This window comes from Cariama cristata, unplaced genomic scaffold (assembly GCF_000690535.1).
Source record: "Cariama cristata isolate BGI_N322 unplaced genomic scaffold, ASM69053v1 scaffold1628, whole genome shotgun sequence".
In the NCBI taxonomy this organism is placed as follows: Eukaryota; Metazoa; Chordata; class Aves; order Cariamiformes; family Cariamidae; genus Cariama; species Cariama cristata.
In genome coordinates this window covers 41,549-60,282 of record NW_009632640.1, presented here as the reverse complement: position 1 = coordinate 60,282, position 18,734 = coordinate 41,549, and the positions used below count along the sequence as shown (strand labels likewise).

The 18,734-nt window shown below is 36.8% G+C and overlaps 1 protein-coding gene across 1 annotated transcript in view; it reads right to left on the bottom strand.

Moving 5' to 3' along the window:
- Positions 1-18,734, bottom strand: part of HBS1L (HBS1-like translational GTPase) — a gene marked incomplete at its 5' end in the record, with an annotated part of 58,824 nt that overhangs the window by 1,441 nt on the left and 38,649 nt on the right. The window contains 12 exons of the mRNA XM_009706410.1: positions 318-462; positions 1,379-1,479; positions 2,087-2,195; positions 3,777-3,867; positions 5,901-6,005; positions 9,235-9,303; positions 9,492-9,609; positions 10,405-10,479; positions 11,161-11,307; positions 14,069-14,186; positions 16,483-16,648; positions 17,102-17,358. Of these exons, the coding sequence (XP_009704712.1) occupies positions 318-462; positions 1,379-1,479; positions 2,087-2,195; positions 3,777-3,867; positions 5,901-6,005; positions 9,235-9,303; positions 9,492-9,609; positions 10,405-10,479; positions 11,161-11,307; positions 14,069-14,186; positions 16,483-16,648; positions 17,102-17,358 (1,501 nt within the window). The remainder of the gene's footprint in view (positions 1-317; positions 463-1,378; positions 1,480-2,086; positions 2,196-3,776; positions 3,868-5,900; positions 6,006-9,234; positions 9,304-9,491; positions 9,610-10,404; positions 10,480-11,160; positions 11,308-14,068; positions 14,187-16,482; positions 16,649-17,101; positions 17,359-18,734) is intronic.

Here is an 18,734-nt window from a genome sequence, read left to right as displayed (position 1 = left end):
ATATTTATACAGGCAATTAGATTCCAGAAAGACCAATGTATGTTAAAATAGTGAAGGGTTATTTTTTAGCTCAAGAGAGAGGGAAAAATGCGACAAAAAATCTAAAATAGAGTAATTTTTGCTCCTAATAAATTGAACAGAACCATGGCAAGTTTTCCTCACATCTTGGTGAAGTACTGCCTCTTTTTCAGCAGAATAAATTCATTTTTTAGGCCAAAGGGTATAAAACAGGTCTTAATCATAAAAACTTAATGCTATGTGAAAAAGTCAACACCATTCCTTTACAGTATAGGAAGTCTGTTACAAAAATGCCATACCTCTGTGACAACTCCTGCAGCAATAGTGGAACCACTGTAGCGTAACATAAACCTCCCAAGCTCTTTAAAATCTTTATACAACTCTAGAGCAACAGGTCTTTGAGTTTGTAGTTCTATTAGAGCATTCTGTCCTTTAGTCACGAACCTGCAGGTAAATAAGCAGAGAGCTTGATTATAAATATATGCATGCATAAATGAAAAAGAGCACAGTGAATAAGCGGAAAAATCAACTTAAAAAGCCAAAAGTATAATGATCAAGCTTGATTTCAAATATAACCCAAGCCACCAGACTGAAAACTCATTTGCCTGGAGCATAACTTTTAAAAAGGCATCTAAATTTTCTTTAAAAATTTCTAGAGAAGGGCATCCACCATGTTTAGCAAATTGTTTTGAAGTTAATTATCTCATTAATATCTGTTTTTTCATGTCTAATAGAAATCAAGTCTTATTTCAAACCCAACGACTAAAGAGCCAATTCATTGCTCTGTAGAAGTCATGACTTTTCTTCCCATCACCTTTCAGCAACTGTTTCAGTCACACAAGCTCTGGAAAAGGATTATTCTGATAACGGTGTATGTATCAAAGAACATTTCTACCCAAATACAGCTTTAGATAACTAGAGGGATGTTCCCATAGTTTAACTTGTATGTGAAGACCCCCTAAATCTCTTTTTCTCTGACCCACTCTCTAGTCGAGTTTATTTTAGACAGTAATCCATCTCCAGAATTGTATCAAGGATCCCATGCTAATATAGGAAGAAAACAGATAATGAAAAAAAAAAAAAATCCTTTAAGTGCAGGGCTGGTGATATAGGATTCACTCCCACTTCTGCAAGTGACCTTAGGCAAGTCATTTTACTTCTCAGGTGCTCCACATTTATCAAGTGGGTAGCAGGTTTTTCACTTCATAAAGCACTCTGAAATCTAAACATGAAACCAACTAAAACAACGAAAGCATACTCTTACAAACACATTATTCCTTCATAATAGAACCTGCTCGATATACTGTATATTAATCAAAAGTCATTTCTTGAATAATTAGTAACTATTCAAAACACTTACTTAGGTTTTTTCTTTGTCACTTCACCGGTGCTTTTGTGCAGGACACTCAACAGTCTTTTAATAGTAGCAGGTTCACTTACAGTTTGATAGTGTAAAAGCACCTAAAAATATTTTTTTCAGTTATTAAATGTTCTGCAATAATCAGAAATCCTAGATGTTAATACTTGAAAACATCAACTTCTTTTAAGACTGATTTTTTTAAACAAATGCTTATAAAACTTCTCTCACAGGAGTCTCTGCCTCGCATTCAGGAACTGTTCCTAGTTCCTAAACTTTGTGATCTCTACAGATAGGACACAAAGGTCGTGTATTAATTCATTGTTCATTCTTAAGTGTTTTCTTTTGCCACTTCAGTGCAGTTCTGTAGCATGAGCTGATGTTTCTATTTATTTTAAAATGTATCTTACAACTAAGTGCATCATTACACTCCTACAAGGTGTGAGCTTTCTAAAGGACAGCCCAGCCCGACTGTGGTGCAACTCATGTTCTCTGAGATCGCTCAGCTATGTATTAAAAACCAGTAAGAATCTGCATAAGCAGCCACAATAGCCCCTTACATCCTTTTCAAATTACAGAAGAATCTGCTTCCTCTGGAGAGACAGAACCACTTTTGGAGGCTAAATACCTCTCATATTCAGGAGGTCAAACATGGACAGGAGAAGCCCTGAGCAACTTGTAATGAACACAGGAAATTTCACACAGACTTACAGGAAATCCTTTAGTGATTGGAACCTCAATATTGAAGATGAGAACCCGAGCTCTGAAACGAGTGCAAACTTTAATGGGTTCCTTGGGATCACAAAAGACACAGCCAACACTACAAGAGAGAAGAACAAAAGAAACTGATACATATCTTGACATACAAATATTAATCACCACACTGGAAAAAGATAAATATTTAAGACAAGGAGAGCAAATACACTTTAATATAACCTGCGAGGGGGGAAATCAAGAACACCGTATTAAAGCCTGTAACAAAATTAATTCCTAGACAATGTCTACAGTATTTTGTGGGTATGCATGAAGAGGTCTGTCTAGTTCAGTGAACAATTACGTCCATTGCTAATCAGTTTCTAAAAATGTCACTGTTTCCTGTGCGTAGGTACTTTGAAGAATTACGACTTTCATTCACAGATTAATTGTTCCAGATCAACAGCATAAAATACTGCAAGGTGCCCAAAACTGTGGTGCTGCTGCAACTAACTATTTTGTGGATAAAGGAACATTGTGATCAGGACTTTCAAAAGTTAAGCTCTCAGCCACGCTCATTTCCAAAAAACTCTACATGGAGTCACAAGGAAGCTGCTGCTCGTTACAAGTCAATAAGGTAGACGAGACACAGCTTTTTCACAGTGGCTAGTTTTTGCCATCTAAAATGAAAGGAAAATGAATCCCACCCAGAAAAACAGAGTTGAAGAGAACAAACAGCATGATTAAACATATACATCAGAGGTAATCAAATTCCATCAATAACAAGAGGACTTAAAACTTGACAAATCCAATGTATCTCCAAAAGATGAATGACATCAAGGTAACAAATTGACTCAAGGCTTCATTCAACAAGAACAACAAGACTTCCCCACCCATTTACCACAGAGAATCACAACCCATTATGAAATGGCAATATAGAAAAATCTGTACTTTTCCCTTAAAAGCAGACCATACATTTGCAAAACTATCAATGCAAGGAGTTTTTCAAACAGTAGCGTTAAAATTTGCTGCCTGAAGTCCAGCTAGAATGTAAAAAAGCCGAACAAACTATGGATCTAATTTTCTAGCCTGAACAACAACGGCCACTTACCTAAAAGATTGAGGCTAATGCTTGGCATGAAACCTATGGACTGAAGTAGACACAAAGAGATTTGCTGTATCTCACTGAATGCATCAGGCTCCCAAAAAAAAGGGTCAGCAAAACATTTACCAAAACAAATGATATAAGCAGCTAAACAGTTGAATAAACATTTTCCATCAATTTCACTTGTCCAGATTTACTTACTGGTACGCAACCACAGTTGTTTGGATGTGTTTTGTTAGAATGATTTATGACTCGATAAGCTCTTCAAAAATCTTTTGTGTTATTTAGCAATAAGGATTTACTTAATTCAGCAATTAAAATGTCCAAGGACAAGTCTTAAGGAAAAAGGCTTTGAAGGTTACCAGTACCAGCACTGGGGCAAAGTATGAAAACTAACAGTATTCTTCTGAGGTTGCCGTTGTACATGTAGCAGATGTTTCCAACGTTTGTACATGCAAGCCAGGTGATATGCATCACTTTGGTTTTAAATATCCTGGTAGCCACATCATTCTTCAAGTAAACCGCTGATTGTTAAGTGTAATAGTTATAAAGCTTTTCATTAAAAACAAACCGTTACTTAGACTGAAACCCAGTTTTGCTCACTTGATTTTGATGATATCCATGCCGGTCAAAGTGAGACTAACGTGATCTCCTGCTGCAGCCCAATCAACTGGTTCATCGTGCAGTGTGATTCCTGGAAATGAGTAAGAACAGAACCTCACAGTGAAGTACCTAGGTTCTGAGCTACAAACAAACAGCTCTGTTTGGGCCATTTGTGCTTCATCAACCATTACTCATCAATTTTCAGTATGAATGGGTTGAGAGTAAAAGCTTTTTAACCGAGAAGACTGAGGAAGCTTTTTTCCCCCCTTGGCAAGCACTCACTATTCTCTCACCCCACCCTGCACAATAACATGGCTTTATTTAAGCCAGAGGAGGGGACCTGGCACTTGTCACACAGCGCAGATGACGCAGTCCTGAAAATGCCGTAGTACTAATATCTCCGTATCTGCCCCACCCATCCTTTGAGGCACATGCACACCCTAGACCGCATCTTTCATATACTTTAATGGTACTATGTCAACTTTCATTTACCTTAAGTGGGTTTGCTGACTCTTTCATAAAAAAGCATAACTGACGCCTTTCGTTCATGACATCGCGTCTATTAGAAAGCATCTTTAAAAGCAATTTTATTCTGATTTTGATGAGTTTTAATAGCTTTAAAAGATAACCTGGCTGGTGGGTGAGGACAAAACTAATTGCTCCTGACAACATTGTCAGGTTTCTGGTAGACACCAAGAAGAAAAGAAAAAAACAACCCCACTTTTTACAAATACTGCATACATTTATAGGATCTAGTTCTATTTCGCTACAGATTGTATTTGTTTATTTGCAAATCTGTTCCCAAAACCACTTGTCAAAAACATGCCAGAAAGCATCATTCAACTACAAGCATGTTAAGTACTGGTTTTTAAGCAGTGTTGATAATTATTTCACATATACGTGTCATTTTCACAGAGTAAGTGAAATTCGGTCTCTTGGAATGAAGAACTGGAATCCTAATGTGCACACTACCTTTAGTAAATACTGTATGTTAAATGAAATTATCTCTTCTTTACATTAAATAGAAATAATACATGCTTAATGAACTAATACCCCCAACCTTCACCTGCATTTCAGCCACATGAGAGGCAGTACGAAAGAAAAATCATAGAATTGTGCCATTGGGGATACTCAGACAAAATACATCTTTTTCCATATTACTTCCTCCACTCCCAAAACAGAGGAGTGACTGCAGTGGTGTGATATCCATATTCATCCACATTATTGTAACATTCCTGTGTGTGAGAACAATGTGCATACAACCATATAAACAAGCACATTGAAGAGTTTCCCAAATTAGCACTGAACAAGCTGGTTCTGGAACAGAACAGGACAGTCAAACCAGCACATTGCTGAATTCAGGATAAATAGTTAGATACAGAAATCTATTCATTTATTTTCAGGGCTTAACTTTTTATTCATTGGTCAATGTAGAAAAGTTGTAATTTTATCTTTCTGTTCACATATGAAACAAAAACAGCTCTGCAGTACAAAGGCAGCAAGCTTAATCAGGAAACAGCTAAACATTTCATGTCTTCACTTAGCTATTCCTCTTTTCAGAAATCAAATGTATTGAAATTTAAATCCAATTTTCTCCTCTTTTGTAGTTGCTCAGGACAATTATATCCTGAAAGTTTGTGTATTATGAAAGGATCAGTGACAAATCTCATGAACATCAAAGAGCAGAGACTGAATTCTCAAGCTTTTTCACATCTAATTCATAAGATTAATTTCTAAAGGTTGTTTACCATCCTCACACTTCCTAACAGCAGTAACACTCCACAGCAAAGCTGAATATTAATGATTCTTGTACTGCATAATTTTATAGACATTGCTGGAACTCAGATGTTTTTACAAGTTTTTCCTAAAGCAATGTCAAAAGTCATGAAGCTATAACATTTGGAATATCTGATATGGTAAAAAAAGGCAAAAAAACCCATGCAACATTTCACATACTCTTCATAGACATATTTATACAGACATAGTCACATCTAAAGAAATTCGTTTTATGCTTTCACATTTTATGTTTGACAGTTAGTATCAGTTTGACAGTCTGTTACCATTTCAGTAACTGCTTCTAGCCCAGTATTGACCTGAAAGTAAACACGCTTCTGTAGACTGTACCTTTTGCAGTGCAAGTTTCATTGGGAGGCATTGCCAGAAGTCGTTCTCCAACTTGAATATAGCCTGCTTCTATTTTACCAGTCACACAAAATCCTGATCCTTGGTCTGTAATAAACACAGTAATAATTTCAAAAAACTTCATAATAAGGTCAATGTCCCATCACAAGTTAGCCCTTCAGCAATACAAAGATAAATTTTTAATATAATGAAGGTGGTTTTTTTTTTCCCCCTCCAGTAGAGTGTTCAGTACTTGCAAGTTAGGCAGCTGTGCATCATAATGAAAATGAAACATTAAATTCAAAACCTCTAGATCTTCTGTTTTTCAGAACTAAAGGAGAAATATCCTTCTTTAACCAAATGTAGGTATATGAAGAAATATTTTTTAGTTTTTCAGTATTAGATTAAGCCCCTTAATTTCTAGCAATTTTATTTAATTCAGCACTTTCTCACTACAATTACAGACAAAAAACCATACCACAGACCTCTCAAAAATTCTCATGCAGACAGGTGCAAATTCCTAAACCATTTACTGTTTAACTGAGTCAGAATCCTACATGCTCTGTCTGCATATTACTTTTACTCCTGGAAAGTCAAAGATTGATTCAGTCCTATTTAATATAAGGAGCTATTATAATTGTGGATGACTTAAGTATTTCTGAATACAAGACTTGCAAAGTTTTTCTTCTTCACTGTCCTAATACTCTGTTCATTATTTGAATATGTCAGTTATTTTCAACAGATGTGCTACAGGTGCATATTTATGCACATACACCTTAAGAAATGCCTCATCTCCTTAGCATGTCTTTGCAGGTGTGTTTAGAAAGAGTCCTCTGAAGTGATTCTACAATGACATTTTCAGTATCCATACAAATAACAAATATACCTTTTGTTGAACATTAGAATTCAGTGACAAGCAAGCATCTCAGTATTTTGTGTCACATAGATTAAAAGTTGAATTCAAAAGAGCAAGTTGACCTCAAATCTTGAGGTCATATACTACCAACTTGGCTCTTCTGCGTTGATCACCACTATTGACAAATGCTTCCATCTATCTAGCTGAAAAAATATTACCAGTGTGCCTGCAAGCTAATTCTCCTCTATTCATTCCAGCAAATGAGATGAATGCAGTCAATTAACAGATGACATCAGATGTCAAAAGAACAGAAAACTGGAGAAGCAGATACTTGCTAGAAAAAGAATCCCCAAGTCATGGTACAAATACCACCTCGATATGGTACACAAAAGAACCTGAAGTTGGCTCTGCAAGCACTTGCAGGCAACCAGAAATGTGAAACTGGTTCCAGGTTTCCAACCCCTCCCAAGCACAATCAAGAACCATTTCTCTTTTTTTCACATCTTCACCAGCTCTGGATTGGTAAATCAGTACAGTGTGGGAAGCTTCGCCCTCTCCTTTGCAGATTGCTTCCTGCAGCGTGTCAAGTTCCTTCAGCTCCCCATGAATTCAACACAAGTGTAAAGTGGATAGTGGGGGACAGAATCAGGGCATAAAAACCAGCCCAATTTCTGTGTATCATGGCACTCAGGTCCTGCCAGGACATGTTCTTTGTCCTCAGATTTTGGTGGCTGGACAAGGCTTTTCTACAGTCAGGTCAAGTCATACTCTAGACAGTATTATAATAGCGTAAGTGGGGACTGATGCAGCAGTGAAGGAATTCACAGGGACCTCTTAGATCAGGAGACAGTTTGCCTGGAGAGAATATTAGGAGGGCTATGGAGGACAACAGCTAAAATCAGGCTGGGGTAGATGAATCATTTGTGTGGGTAACCTTAATAAAGAAAGGGGTTTTCCAAACTACATAAGAATACACCCAGCACTCTCACTTTTTACACACTTCTATGGACAGCTCCTCCTGAGCATGCACCAGCATGGGAATAGAGCTGAGAACAACTGTTGCTTCATATACTTGTACCTGCAGCTACTTCCTTTGGTGGCACTGAAGTTAATTAAGTTTTGAGATCACAAGGTAAGGAAAAAAAAAGCCTAAAAAAACACCTAAAAGGCCACATTTTAGTGATAAACCCTGTATATGTAAATTGAGTCCCTTCCAAAGCCATCATTTTTTTGCACACCTTAGCAAAAAAAAAAAAAGAAGAAAAAAAAATCAGACTTTTCCACAGAACCGATTTAGTCAGAATTGCTCATTTTGTGAAACTTAGCTCAACACAAAAATTATTATTGTGCAATAATGATCTCAATCAATAATCCAAACACATTTTCCCACAGCTCTCAAAATTAAAAAAAAAAATACAGTGACAGCCTAGATGATGAAACTAGCGGTAACACACTAGGGTAAATTCTCATGCAAAGTTTCAATATTTAACATTATGGCTCCAGTACCTTAAAGTCAGCTAAGCCACGGCATGTACAACAGACTTCTCAAAGACCCATGTGTCAATTGCACAAAACTGATTTTTCCAATTACAATCAGTATTTTGATCTGGTTTGTTTGTACTTCCCCTATAAACACCCTATGTATAAAGTAAAATTTCTTTTAAAAATATGATTTTCAATCATAATATTTGATTACAAATATTTACAACATTTCAAATCATGCTGTCATTTAGTGTGCAACATTTCTCAAGGAATCTACAGAATATTTCAAATGGGACGAGTGTTACAAACCATATTTCTTCTAAATTACCTGTAAATGTAAATGCATTTAACTGAAAAAAATATCAAGTTTACTATGAAAACCTTAAGGATTCAAGTCAGTATATTTTCTCCAGACAATGGGAATAAGAAGTGGTTATAGTTACTTGCTGTCCATATCTTTATTAGTGCTAGGGGAATAACTAGCTGCCTTTCATTAAATCCTTGGCTGGTTCTAACAGTCTCACCACCACTGTCCTTTTCTTCCACCTCACCCCCTCAAATTTTTATACAAATATGAAGGAATTTACCATTATTTACAGCTACAACAATGAACATAAAAGGAACAAGTCAAACTTTAAAATCTAGGAGTAGAATGTAAAAGAGCCCAAAGTCACACTTGCAAAAAGTTTGAGAAACATTAATTTAGGCAACAAGAACCAGTTTGGGAAAGAGAAACTCCTAAATTCTGTCCCACAGAACCATCAACTCATTACATAGCCAAATAGCTGATCATGCAGATTTTCTTCCTCAATTTCCTTTCCAGCGTGTTTCTCCTTCAGTGGTACTATCTAAAATTCAACAAAGAACAGCGTTTGAAAACTTACTATTCCTGTTCAAGACTACCGATACACATAAAGCTCCTACTTTAAGTCTTATTTTTTCAACATTTGTGTTAAATATCAGTGAAATGATGGTGAAAATATTATAAAAACAACCAACCTTTAAAAACATCAGCAACACACAACCTAAATGGTTTATCCACTGATCTCTGTGGTGGCTTGAAAGAATCTGCAAATAAATTGATAAGACCTTTTAGAAATTCTGCATTCAACAACTATCTCAACAACTTCTCACTTAGGGATAAATCAAGTATATTGCATTTCAAAGATTTTGTCCCACATTTCCGCCAAAATAAAAGTTTTGACATACACAGGACTGAGATATATTAGTTTTTAAATGAGGAAATTTGCACTCACCAATTTGCTCTAACAAACACTTTCCTTTATACCACTGTGTCAGGTCACTGCACTGACCCCTTGTCACCAGATTTTCACCACCAAGGCCACTTGTTGGGATATAAGCCACATCTGATTCCTAATTAAAAAAACAAACAGAAGTTAAGCGTACATTAACAACAGGATTTTCCAGCAGAAGCAAGACGTGCATTTTTTCAATATTGTGCATCTAAGCTATAAAAGAACAGCTGGCACGTTTATATTTCCCCTGGAGAAGGAAGATTACTCAGTGGATCCATCTCCTTTCTCTCTACCTCTTGCCTGATCACAGTGCTCCAACAAAGAGTTGGAGATATTTAAACATGATGATAGCAACACTAACAACTAGAAAGTGAGTTCAGGTAACAAACTCTAATTCCATATCTGATAGGCAAAACTTTAGTTTGAATTGCTGGTTTATGCATAGGGATTTCAGGAAGGCCACAGCGAGTCCAAATGGTTAGTAGTTGGAACTGAGGAAATATGAGAAGAGTCAAGAATGGCAAATGGAGAGCGTTCTTAGGAGTTCATAATCCACACTGACACCTGCTCTGGTATAAAACTTTCTACTGTCATTCATGCAATCCTGAACATTAAGACAGACAATCCTTAGTCTGTTCTGCTTTGTAGACAACAATTCCAAGAAACTACAAATGAGGCAAGTCCTCCAAAGATTCAACAGACCTAAACAATTATGATGACAGAAAGAGTATTAAAGAACTGACTAACCTTATCTAAGGCTCAATGTATACCCTACCAGTAAGAAAAGGAATCTGCTATACGATGTGTTTGTAGTAGTAGCAGGAAAGGGACGCAAAATAACCTGACTGTAAGAAAAGCTCATCCTACCCAAATGCCTGAACAAAGCAATAAAGACTTCAGAAATTTACATTACCTTAAAGCCAGCTTGTTTAAGAAATTGGCTGAGCTTACTCGTAATTTCCTGAAATCTTTCCTGTTGCCAATTGACCTAAAATAGAAAACAGATTATGATAATAAAATTGTAGATTTTTAACCATGACTCGAACATACAGCTGCATGTCATCAACTCTGTAGTATTAGTAGGTGTTCTTGACACACAGCACCCAATGAATTTATAAACAGAGATTTCCAGGTGGATTCAATGTTGAATATATAAGAGCATACACATTAACAATTACTGATAGCAAACAACACACCACTTAACTTGCAAGCCCCTTCAGTTTGATTTGTCCTTGAATAGTACCTTTTTTTTTAAGCTTACACAAAAACCAGATTCAGCAAGAATACATACTAGACAGTAATAATCTAAAACACAACTAGTAATATTTAACACATCTTACAGCTTTATTTAAAGCTTTTGGGGTCTTGATCTGAATGACCACCAAGATGCCCTTGCAGATGCCACTGAATTAACTGCTTATGTAAGATTTTTACAAGTACAGGAGGGACCCCTATTCATTTTAGCATCAAAACTATCCTTCTGTGTGCTTTGAAAATACACCCATAAATAAAAAGGTAAGTATTGTAAAGTCTATACACAACAGACAAAGCTGAGAATCAAAGAAAGAAACAATACTTTATTATTAGTTTCACAATATTGATCCTTAAACTCAGGGTCCACAATCGTAGATGGAAGCCCTTTGATTAAATGAAAAAATTAAGCATGTACCTGGTCCATTTTATTGACTGCAACAGCTAGCTGTGTCACTCCAAGAGAGCGCACTAATAATCCATGTTCTCGAGTTTGTCCACCCGTCTCAAACCCTGCTTCAAATTCTCCTCTGCTAGCATCCACAACCAAAATAGCCACATCAGCCTAGATTTAAAACAAAAAATAAAATAAAATCAGAAGTGGTTAAGAAGTGGAAGTAATCTGGGTAAATATGTCAATCAGCAATATTTCACACCAAAGGTACTTCACAAGGGAGGAATCCTGATGTGCTTCAAATGTAATTGAAACTGCTCAGTCCTATCTGTGTCATGCCCACTTTGTTGAGATATTATGGCGCTAAGTCATCTCATGTCATAAACCACCATCTTCTGTTAAATACAAGCTAACTTTTGGTTTTGGGAACCTGTCCTCTTCAAACTACCCACTATGGATGTGCTGCACAGACCTCAACTAAATAAAAGCAGCTCGTGCTCCAAAAGCCTAAGAACGGGTATGAGCACAGTGTCCAGTTCTCCCTGTCTTGGGCTGGACACCTTCATAGCGAGAAGCTGCAAAAATTACAGATAGATCACCTCACTCTACAACTGGGACAACTGGTCAACTGCACATTGGATGTGGATGCTTCACAGTCCACTCAACACACTGGAGCATGCCAAAATCACAAGGTGGAAAAGACGAAGTAGCCTATTTTATCATCTAGGGAAACTCTGTCACAGCATTAGGAGTAAATAGGTATCACAGTCTACAGCACTGCACAAAAGTCAGCAGGTAAGCACAGGAAAAAAACACAGGTTTTGCTGTTAGCCTTAAATGCTGCTAATATTTTCTTCTACTTTTCCTACTTTGGTAAGTAACGGACAGTTAGACCATCATCATGTACCAAGCAGTGGCAACACACGTGAACAATAAAGGTACTGCTGTCCAGAGGCAAGTGTAAGACAATTTCATAGGACTGACGAGATGGACATAATGGAAAGAGAGAGGAGAAAAAGTGGTACTTTCTCCCTTTCCTTACGTGCTTATGCTTCAGGATGCCAGGAGAAGGAACAGAGACAGCACATTGTCCTGGCTCTGAATTCCCCTCGCCTTGTCCTAGGCGTGAAGTCCCCACAGCTCATACAGAGACGGCGCAAATGTGAGAACGGGAAAAGGATGAGGGATGAATTTCCCCACAGCTCTCAGCCTCAAAAGCGCATTGCGGTGAACTTCTCCCTCAAAAAAAAGGACATCCTGTATTTTCTAAATTATAAAAAAAATGTACCTCGGGACTTACGTGAATTAACCATAAGTATCAAAGGCCAGATCCTGGCCCTGATAAGGCTGATTTGCATTTTGCATAACAGCAGTTGGGGATTCACCTCCTAACAGAATTCTCCACAATAAAAAGGCACCAGAGCCATTCCCACGTTTGCTTTCTTCCACCCATTGCTTCAGTGCTGAGCCTACTCTAATAGGCAACAGAAACTTGCAAAGTTTCAGTGATTCCTTCACAGGCTTCAGAACAGACCAGGCTCTCACCATCCTGAGAGCTTAAGGAACACAGAGATACCAAGTCCTTTTTGGCGAGCCCCATCTTCTGCTGACCTGATACAACTGCTGGTGAACCTGCAAGTCTTCTCTTAACACTTCTGCCTGTATTACTTTTCCCCCAAAAGACAAACCAATTTAAAGTTGCAAAGAATATGGCACGACTGAGTCGACATTTTCCAACCTGCAAGTCTTCTCTTAACACTTCTGCCTGTATTACTTTTCCCCCAAAAGACAAACCAATTTAAATTAAAGTTGTAAAGAATATGGCACGACTGAGTCAACATTTTCCACTGTTCTGAAACTAAAGATCCATTTCTAATTTTAAAACTCCTGAACTTCCTGCAACATAAGCTCCACAATATGAATGACTGTACAAGCTCTACACCATCATCGGCAAACTTCTGACTATTCCGCAGCCTAACCCCTGGGTCACCAAGTCTGAATTTTTACCCAGGCTCTGTTTCGGAGCTAGAGTTCAATTTGGGGCAAACCAGTCTCCCTACAGTATAGTTCTCTATCTGTAAAAATCATATTAACGGTACCCATCCTTACTGAGATCTTACAATAAAACTCGTATTTCAGATTGTAATGACATGCACAAGGCAAAAACCTCTACACAGTGGCTTAGCTTTGGGGGAAAAAAAAAAAAGATTACACCTCTACTTTGGAGAATCAATTCTATTATTTAAAAAATAGTGCCTTAAAGTGGAAAAAATTTCACACATTTTATGTCATGTAACCACATTATTCTTCTCCCCCTCTGATATATTATTTCCATAAATTCAGTAACTAACCTACACAAGAATGGTAAGTGCCATACTGAATTCAACAGGTAGCGCCCAATACTTTTGACTTTACCTGCTCTTCCTAAAGCAAGTGGCATGTAGTATCTCCAAGTGTCCTAGTGACAACACGGATGCATTTTGCATAAACTTTGTTATCTATGTTATGTCTTCTCATCCCATATAAAACACACTGTTAAATATAAGAATGCCTTTTGATTGACCTCTCCAAATCTTTTTTCTTTAAGTTCAAAACAAGACCGCTTTCACTGAACTTCTTGTTGAGTAGACATATGCCACATTTGAATAGCTTTCAAAGCTCAACTCTGATTTTATCAAACTAACTTAGTATTCAAATTACTTCCCTAATAAAACTCTCCTCGAAAAAGTTAACATCCCCAAAAAAAGAAAAGCAACTGTCTTTAAACAAACACATGCTTTTTTAAGTTTAGAAAACTCATGAAAACCTCGAAGATATCTTAGCACCATCAATGACTCCATTTCATCTTAGATTTTAAAAGAAGAAAACCAATTTAAGAAAAAGTTATAAATAATAATGCTATTGGAAAAAAAAAGTTTTAGACCATCTCTACCTGTGCAGCTCCTGTGATCATATTTGGAATGAAGTCTTTGTGGCCTGGAGCATCCATCAGGGTAATTACTTTAGTCTTTGTCTCAAATTTGGTCATACCCACATCCATTGTCACTCCCCTTAAACAAAGTACACATGCAATGCACCATTAAAACTGTTTTGAAAGCTTCACAGAGATATAAAGCTATTAAAAACACAATCATGAGATATACACTTCGTAGCTTTCATTTGATTTAGCCTGCACAAAAATACTTGAAAGAAATCTGCTTGCTAGAAAAGCAGACCTCTAGAGCTGCCTTTCAGTAACTCTAGTCACGAAGAAATAAACCCCCAGAACTCACAGTACTAACTCCATGCACCCACAGACTATGTCCCAACAAGCACAGTGAGAACATTAAAATTGTACTGTGTATTCAAATCATTACAAATCCTACTTTTAATACTTAGCTTTTCAGAAAAAGTCATGATAGAGTAACAAAAACAGTCAGGAATTAAAAAATAGAAGGTACGGGACTATAGGAATACAATTATACATTTGCAAAGATCCACATGCAGAACTATTGATTATCAAGGAGGGATCGCAGCACTTTGACTCAGTTCCACATCTCACTAACAACGACATGTTCTGCACAGCACATAGGATAGGATCCATTTTATCAAACGCAAACACCTATCACGCGCATGGCTATATCTGGGTTAGTCATCTGCATCTCCCTTTATAGACGAAGAAGACAGACAAGCAGTTTTCAAGGGACACAACTTCTCACATTAGCACAGATACTTAAAATATGCTTCTTACATTGACAAAAAACCGCCCAAACTCCACACCCAAACAAAACCCAACAAAATAACACCCCCCAAAACCCCAAACATTTACAGATGGCTCCAGGAAGTTTTTCTTTAAAAATACAAAACTCAAAGTAAAAAAAAAAAAAAAAAAGGAATCAATCAAAAATACCAATTCAGAAAATTTTTCTCTTAATAATCACAATTTATCTTCTGAAAAGAAGTCTGGTACATAAACACACAACTGTTGGATACTAAAAAAATCACCGAACAAGGGTTATCACTTTTAAGGTTCATGACAATTATTCCACAAACTTTACTTTCTGTTAACATTTTGCTCTTTTATTGGCAATAAATACTCGTCTCTATTTCTGGTTTCACATGCTAATTACATCCTATCAAAGGTAGCTTGTATTAATAAAATAACATACTTAATATAGTGTTTAATTATTCTGTTACATGATCTTCAAAGTTTGTCCGTTTTACATCCGGGGATTAAGAAAAAGACCTTTCCCCTGTCAGCTTTTCCTCTTTTACATCCTTAAGAGAATCAGGTCACAACCACACTGCCACTACAATATCATCGGCCTTAACTGATGTAAGGCTACTTTTAAAATTTGTGTTTGGTCGCTTTGGGATTATTCCCCACTTCCCGGCACCTGCTGTCCCCCCCAACACACCCCCCCTCACTCAGGTTTGTCTGTGCACTTCATAAATTAAAGGACTCACGTAGGCAAAGTTTAGCTATATATAGGGACACTGCAAATGTGCATCTGTCTTTGAAAACAGCAACAACTACACACTCAATAGGGACTGCCTTACTCCATGTTTTTCAGCATCAGTTTACATGGTGAAGGTTATCTTTCCAACCAGAAGAGCTTATATGTTATGAAACCATGGGTGACAAGCGATTGTAAAAATATAAACACATAAGAAAATGCCTTTTTTTATTGTTTTGTGAACACAGAATGTCATGTCTTCAGCTTCTCATATAGCACTCTTAAAAGGTTACAGATTTTTTTTTTAAATTAGCTTCACTGCTTCCTCATTACGTACTTTTTCAATATGATAAAATTCGATTTTAAATTTCGTATTTCAAGTTAATAAAGGCAGTTTATAAAGATTACAAATATAATTTATTAATTTAATTCACTTACAGATTTTATATTCAACGTAACATAAGTGACAGGTGATGAACTGACATTTCAGTGCTTAGTTTATAATTCTGACACCCTTTCATAGAAAAATTTAATCTAGAACTTTCTCATACAACAATAACCAAATTGAGAGAAATTTGGCAGCAATAAACCAGTAAGGCAGCTTTAAATGAACTAACTCAGCTACTAGAAGCATTCGGCATTGTAGTCCTACACTGCACTCCACAGCATAGAAATATGTCAAGAAACACTCAACTTCTTGTTCACATTTCCTATAACCAAACAAAGATGTTTTTTCTTTTGATAAGATGTCCTCATCTAGACAAAGAAAAATATTTGCTAATAAGTATCAAGTAAATATCTTTAAACATTTAAAATATTTTTACCAAAGCATTATTAGTAGATGGATATTTCCTAACGAATGCTGTTCTTTTGGGAAAAAAAGGTAATTCCCATTAAAAGATATTTCTACCTTTCTCTTTCTTCACCAGTTTCATCCAAGACCCATGCATACGCAAACGAAGCTTTGCCAGCCTTCTTAGATTCCTGTTCGTATTTGTGCATAGTTCTTTTGTTCACATTTCCCAAAAGGTAGAGCAGATGACCCATTAAAGTACTTTTACCTGCATCAACATGTCCTACGGAGGGAAATTAATATTGTATCAATTTTATTAATTTATGCATTTTAAATATAGTACAAGAAATACACTAAAATATATGAAAATCACACACACTAATAACGCTTATGCAATCCATAGAATTTCACAGTCCTGTAAGATGGAGATACAGAGAGAGAGTTTATTGAAACAGTTAGCATGACAGCCATACAGCACCTCCAAATTCATGCTAAGAAGAACACACTACAAGAATGAAACCAAACCAAAAGGAAGCTAAGTCAACCTCATGGTCCGAGTCAAGGACATCTGAATGCACTCCCTCCAAAGAACAATGGTCAAGCAGATGTGACTGAAAACAGTATGAGATTTCCCTCCGCTGGAGAGAGGACAGTTTTGCCTCGGTATCACTTCCAGATTCAATCAACACAGTTTTTAATCTCTATGTTTGTCAGAAATGTAATTTAACAGTATTACCTATTACCACCAAATTAAGCAGTTGCTTTCCTCCTTGTCTCTTCTCCAACTCTGCTTTCACATCTATTTGTGGTTTTGTCTTGCTTGACTTTTTTACTGGAGTAGGCACTGTATTCTGCTCTTCTGAAACCTGCACTACTTGGGGTAAAACAGCAGCTTTTGAGACTGCCTCAAGTATGCCAGAAGCTACACTGGTATCTTCAGTTAACAGCCCTTTCTGAGGTGTGTTAGCATGGCCATTTTCTTCAGCAATCACACTAGGGGAAAAAAAGAAAACACAAGGAATGCAAATGACAAAGAAGCCATAGAAATATAGGAGAGAAACTGAGTTTTCCCTTCACTATCATGTAAGCCCCAGACAAAGAGTATGTGATAAGCCCATTAATGTGGAAGTGATAAGCAGCAGGATACAAACTGCATGGATACCAGCTCTGAACATCTTGTCTGAGAAGCACTGTGTACAAAAGCAAGATAAGAAATAATCTTGTAAAATACATGAAATAGATAAACAAAAGCTTCCCACAGCCACTTCTTTTCACAGGAGGGAAAGGACAGTTTTGCAGAACAACTACAGAGAGCTGGTCATCTCTGAACTAAGAGCCCAAGTCAACTTTGAAGTATCGATCCTAAAACAGCTTCCACATACACGACAAGTATTGCAGCTAAACGTAGTGATGTTCTATTGCAAGAACAGCAATATAGCATAAAGAATAGATACTAAGTGTATCTGAGCTGTAATTTAAGGTGCAATTTTTATACAGAGCCGTAACAGACAAGTTATATTTATCAATATTGAGAAAATTTGGTTTATGCATAAAACAAGGCATGTAGGACTAAAAATTTGGATTCCCCAGCTCTCCTTCTCTAACACCCTGTTCTCCCACAGATCACCACACTAATAGTAAATCATTCTAAATATATTATTCTTTTACACTTTCTCTCTCTGTGTCTCTCCAACTTGTAAATGGGGATATTTTCTTAATTTACACAAGCATTCTGAGAATATACAATATGATTCTTCACCTGTTATGGCAAAGATGGCCACTAAAAATAAATGCTAAGTCACATGCTCAAGAGAGTAAAAGCTTTCTTACTGCCTGACAGAGCTCCATGGTGAGGCATTAATGTAAGTAGCAAGACAGGAGCAGAAGCAGTTACTACAGGTGTGACAACATTATATCATGGCAAACTTCAATATACAAATCACTGACCATTACAGTATATTGAAAATACACAAAATACGGTATTTAAAATTTTAGGAGGAAAGGCTTCTTCCCCTGGAAAACTGGAAATCCTTTCCAATGCAGTACCACCGTGCTGTGGGCTGCTTTCTATGGAAGGAATTCATTCATGCAGGCTCTCAGACTCAAGTGTCTCCACATCCACTGTGAATTTTTCCCTCTCCACTTTCTATTTACATACCACAATTAACTTCTCACTTTTCCTCTTTTCAACGTCTATAAACAAAACTACTTATTTTGGTACTTCAGAATCCCACATTGTGGCATCTCTGCTTTTATTTGACAATACTTCTCATTTTCTGTCTGCATATGAGTATGTGCATTGTATCGGTCCCTTTCCATTACATGTATCTCAGGAAACAATATAGTCCAAGCACGTTAGTCTACTGGAC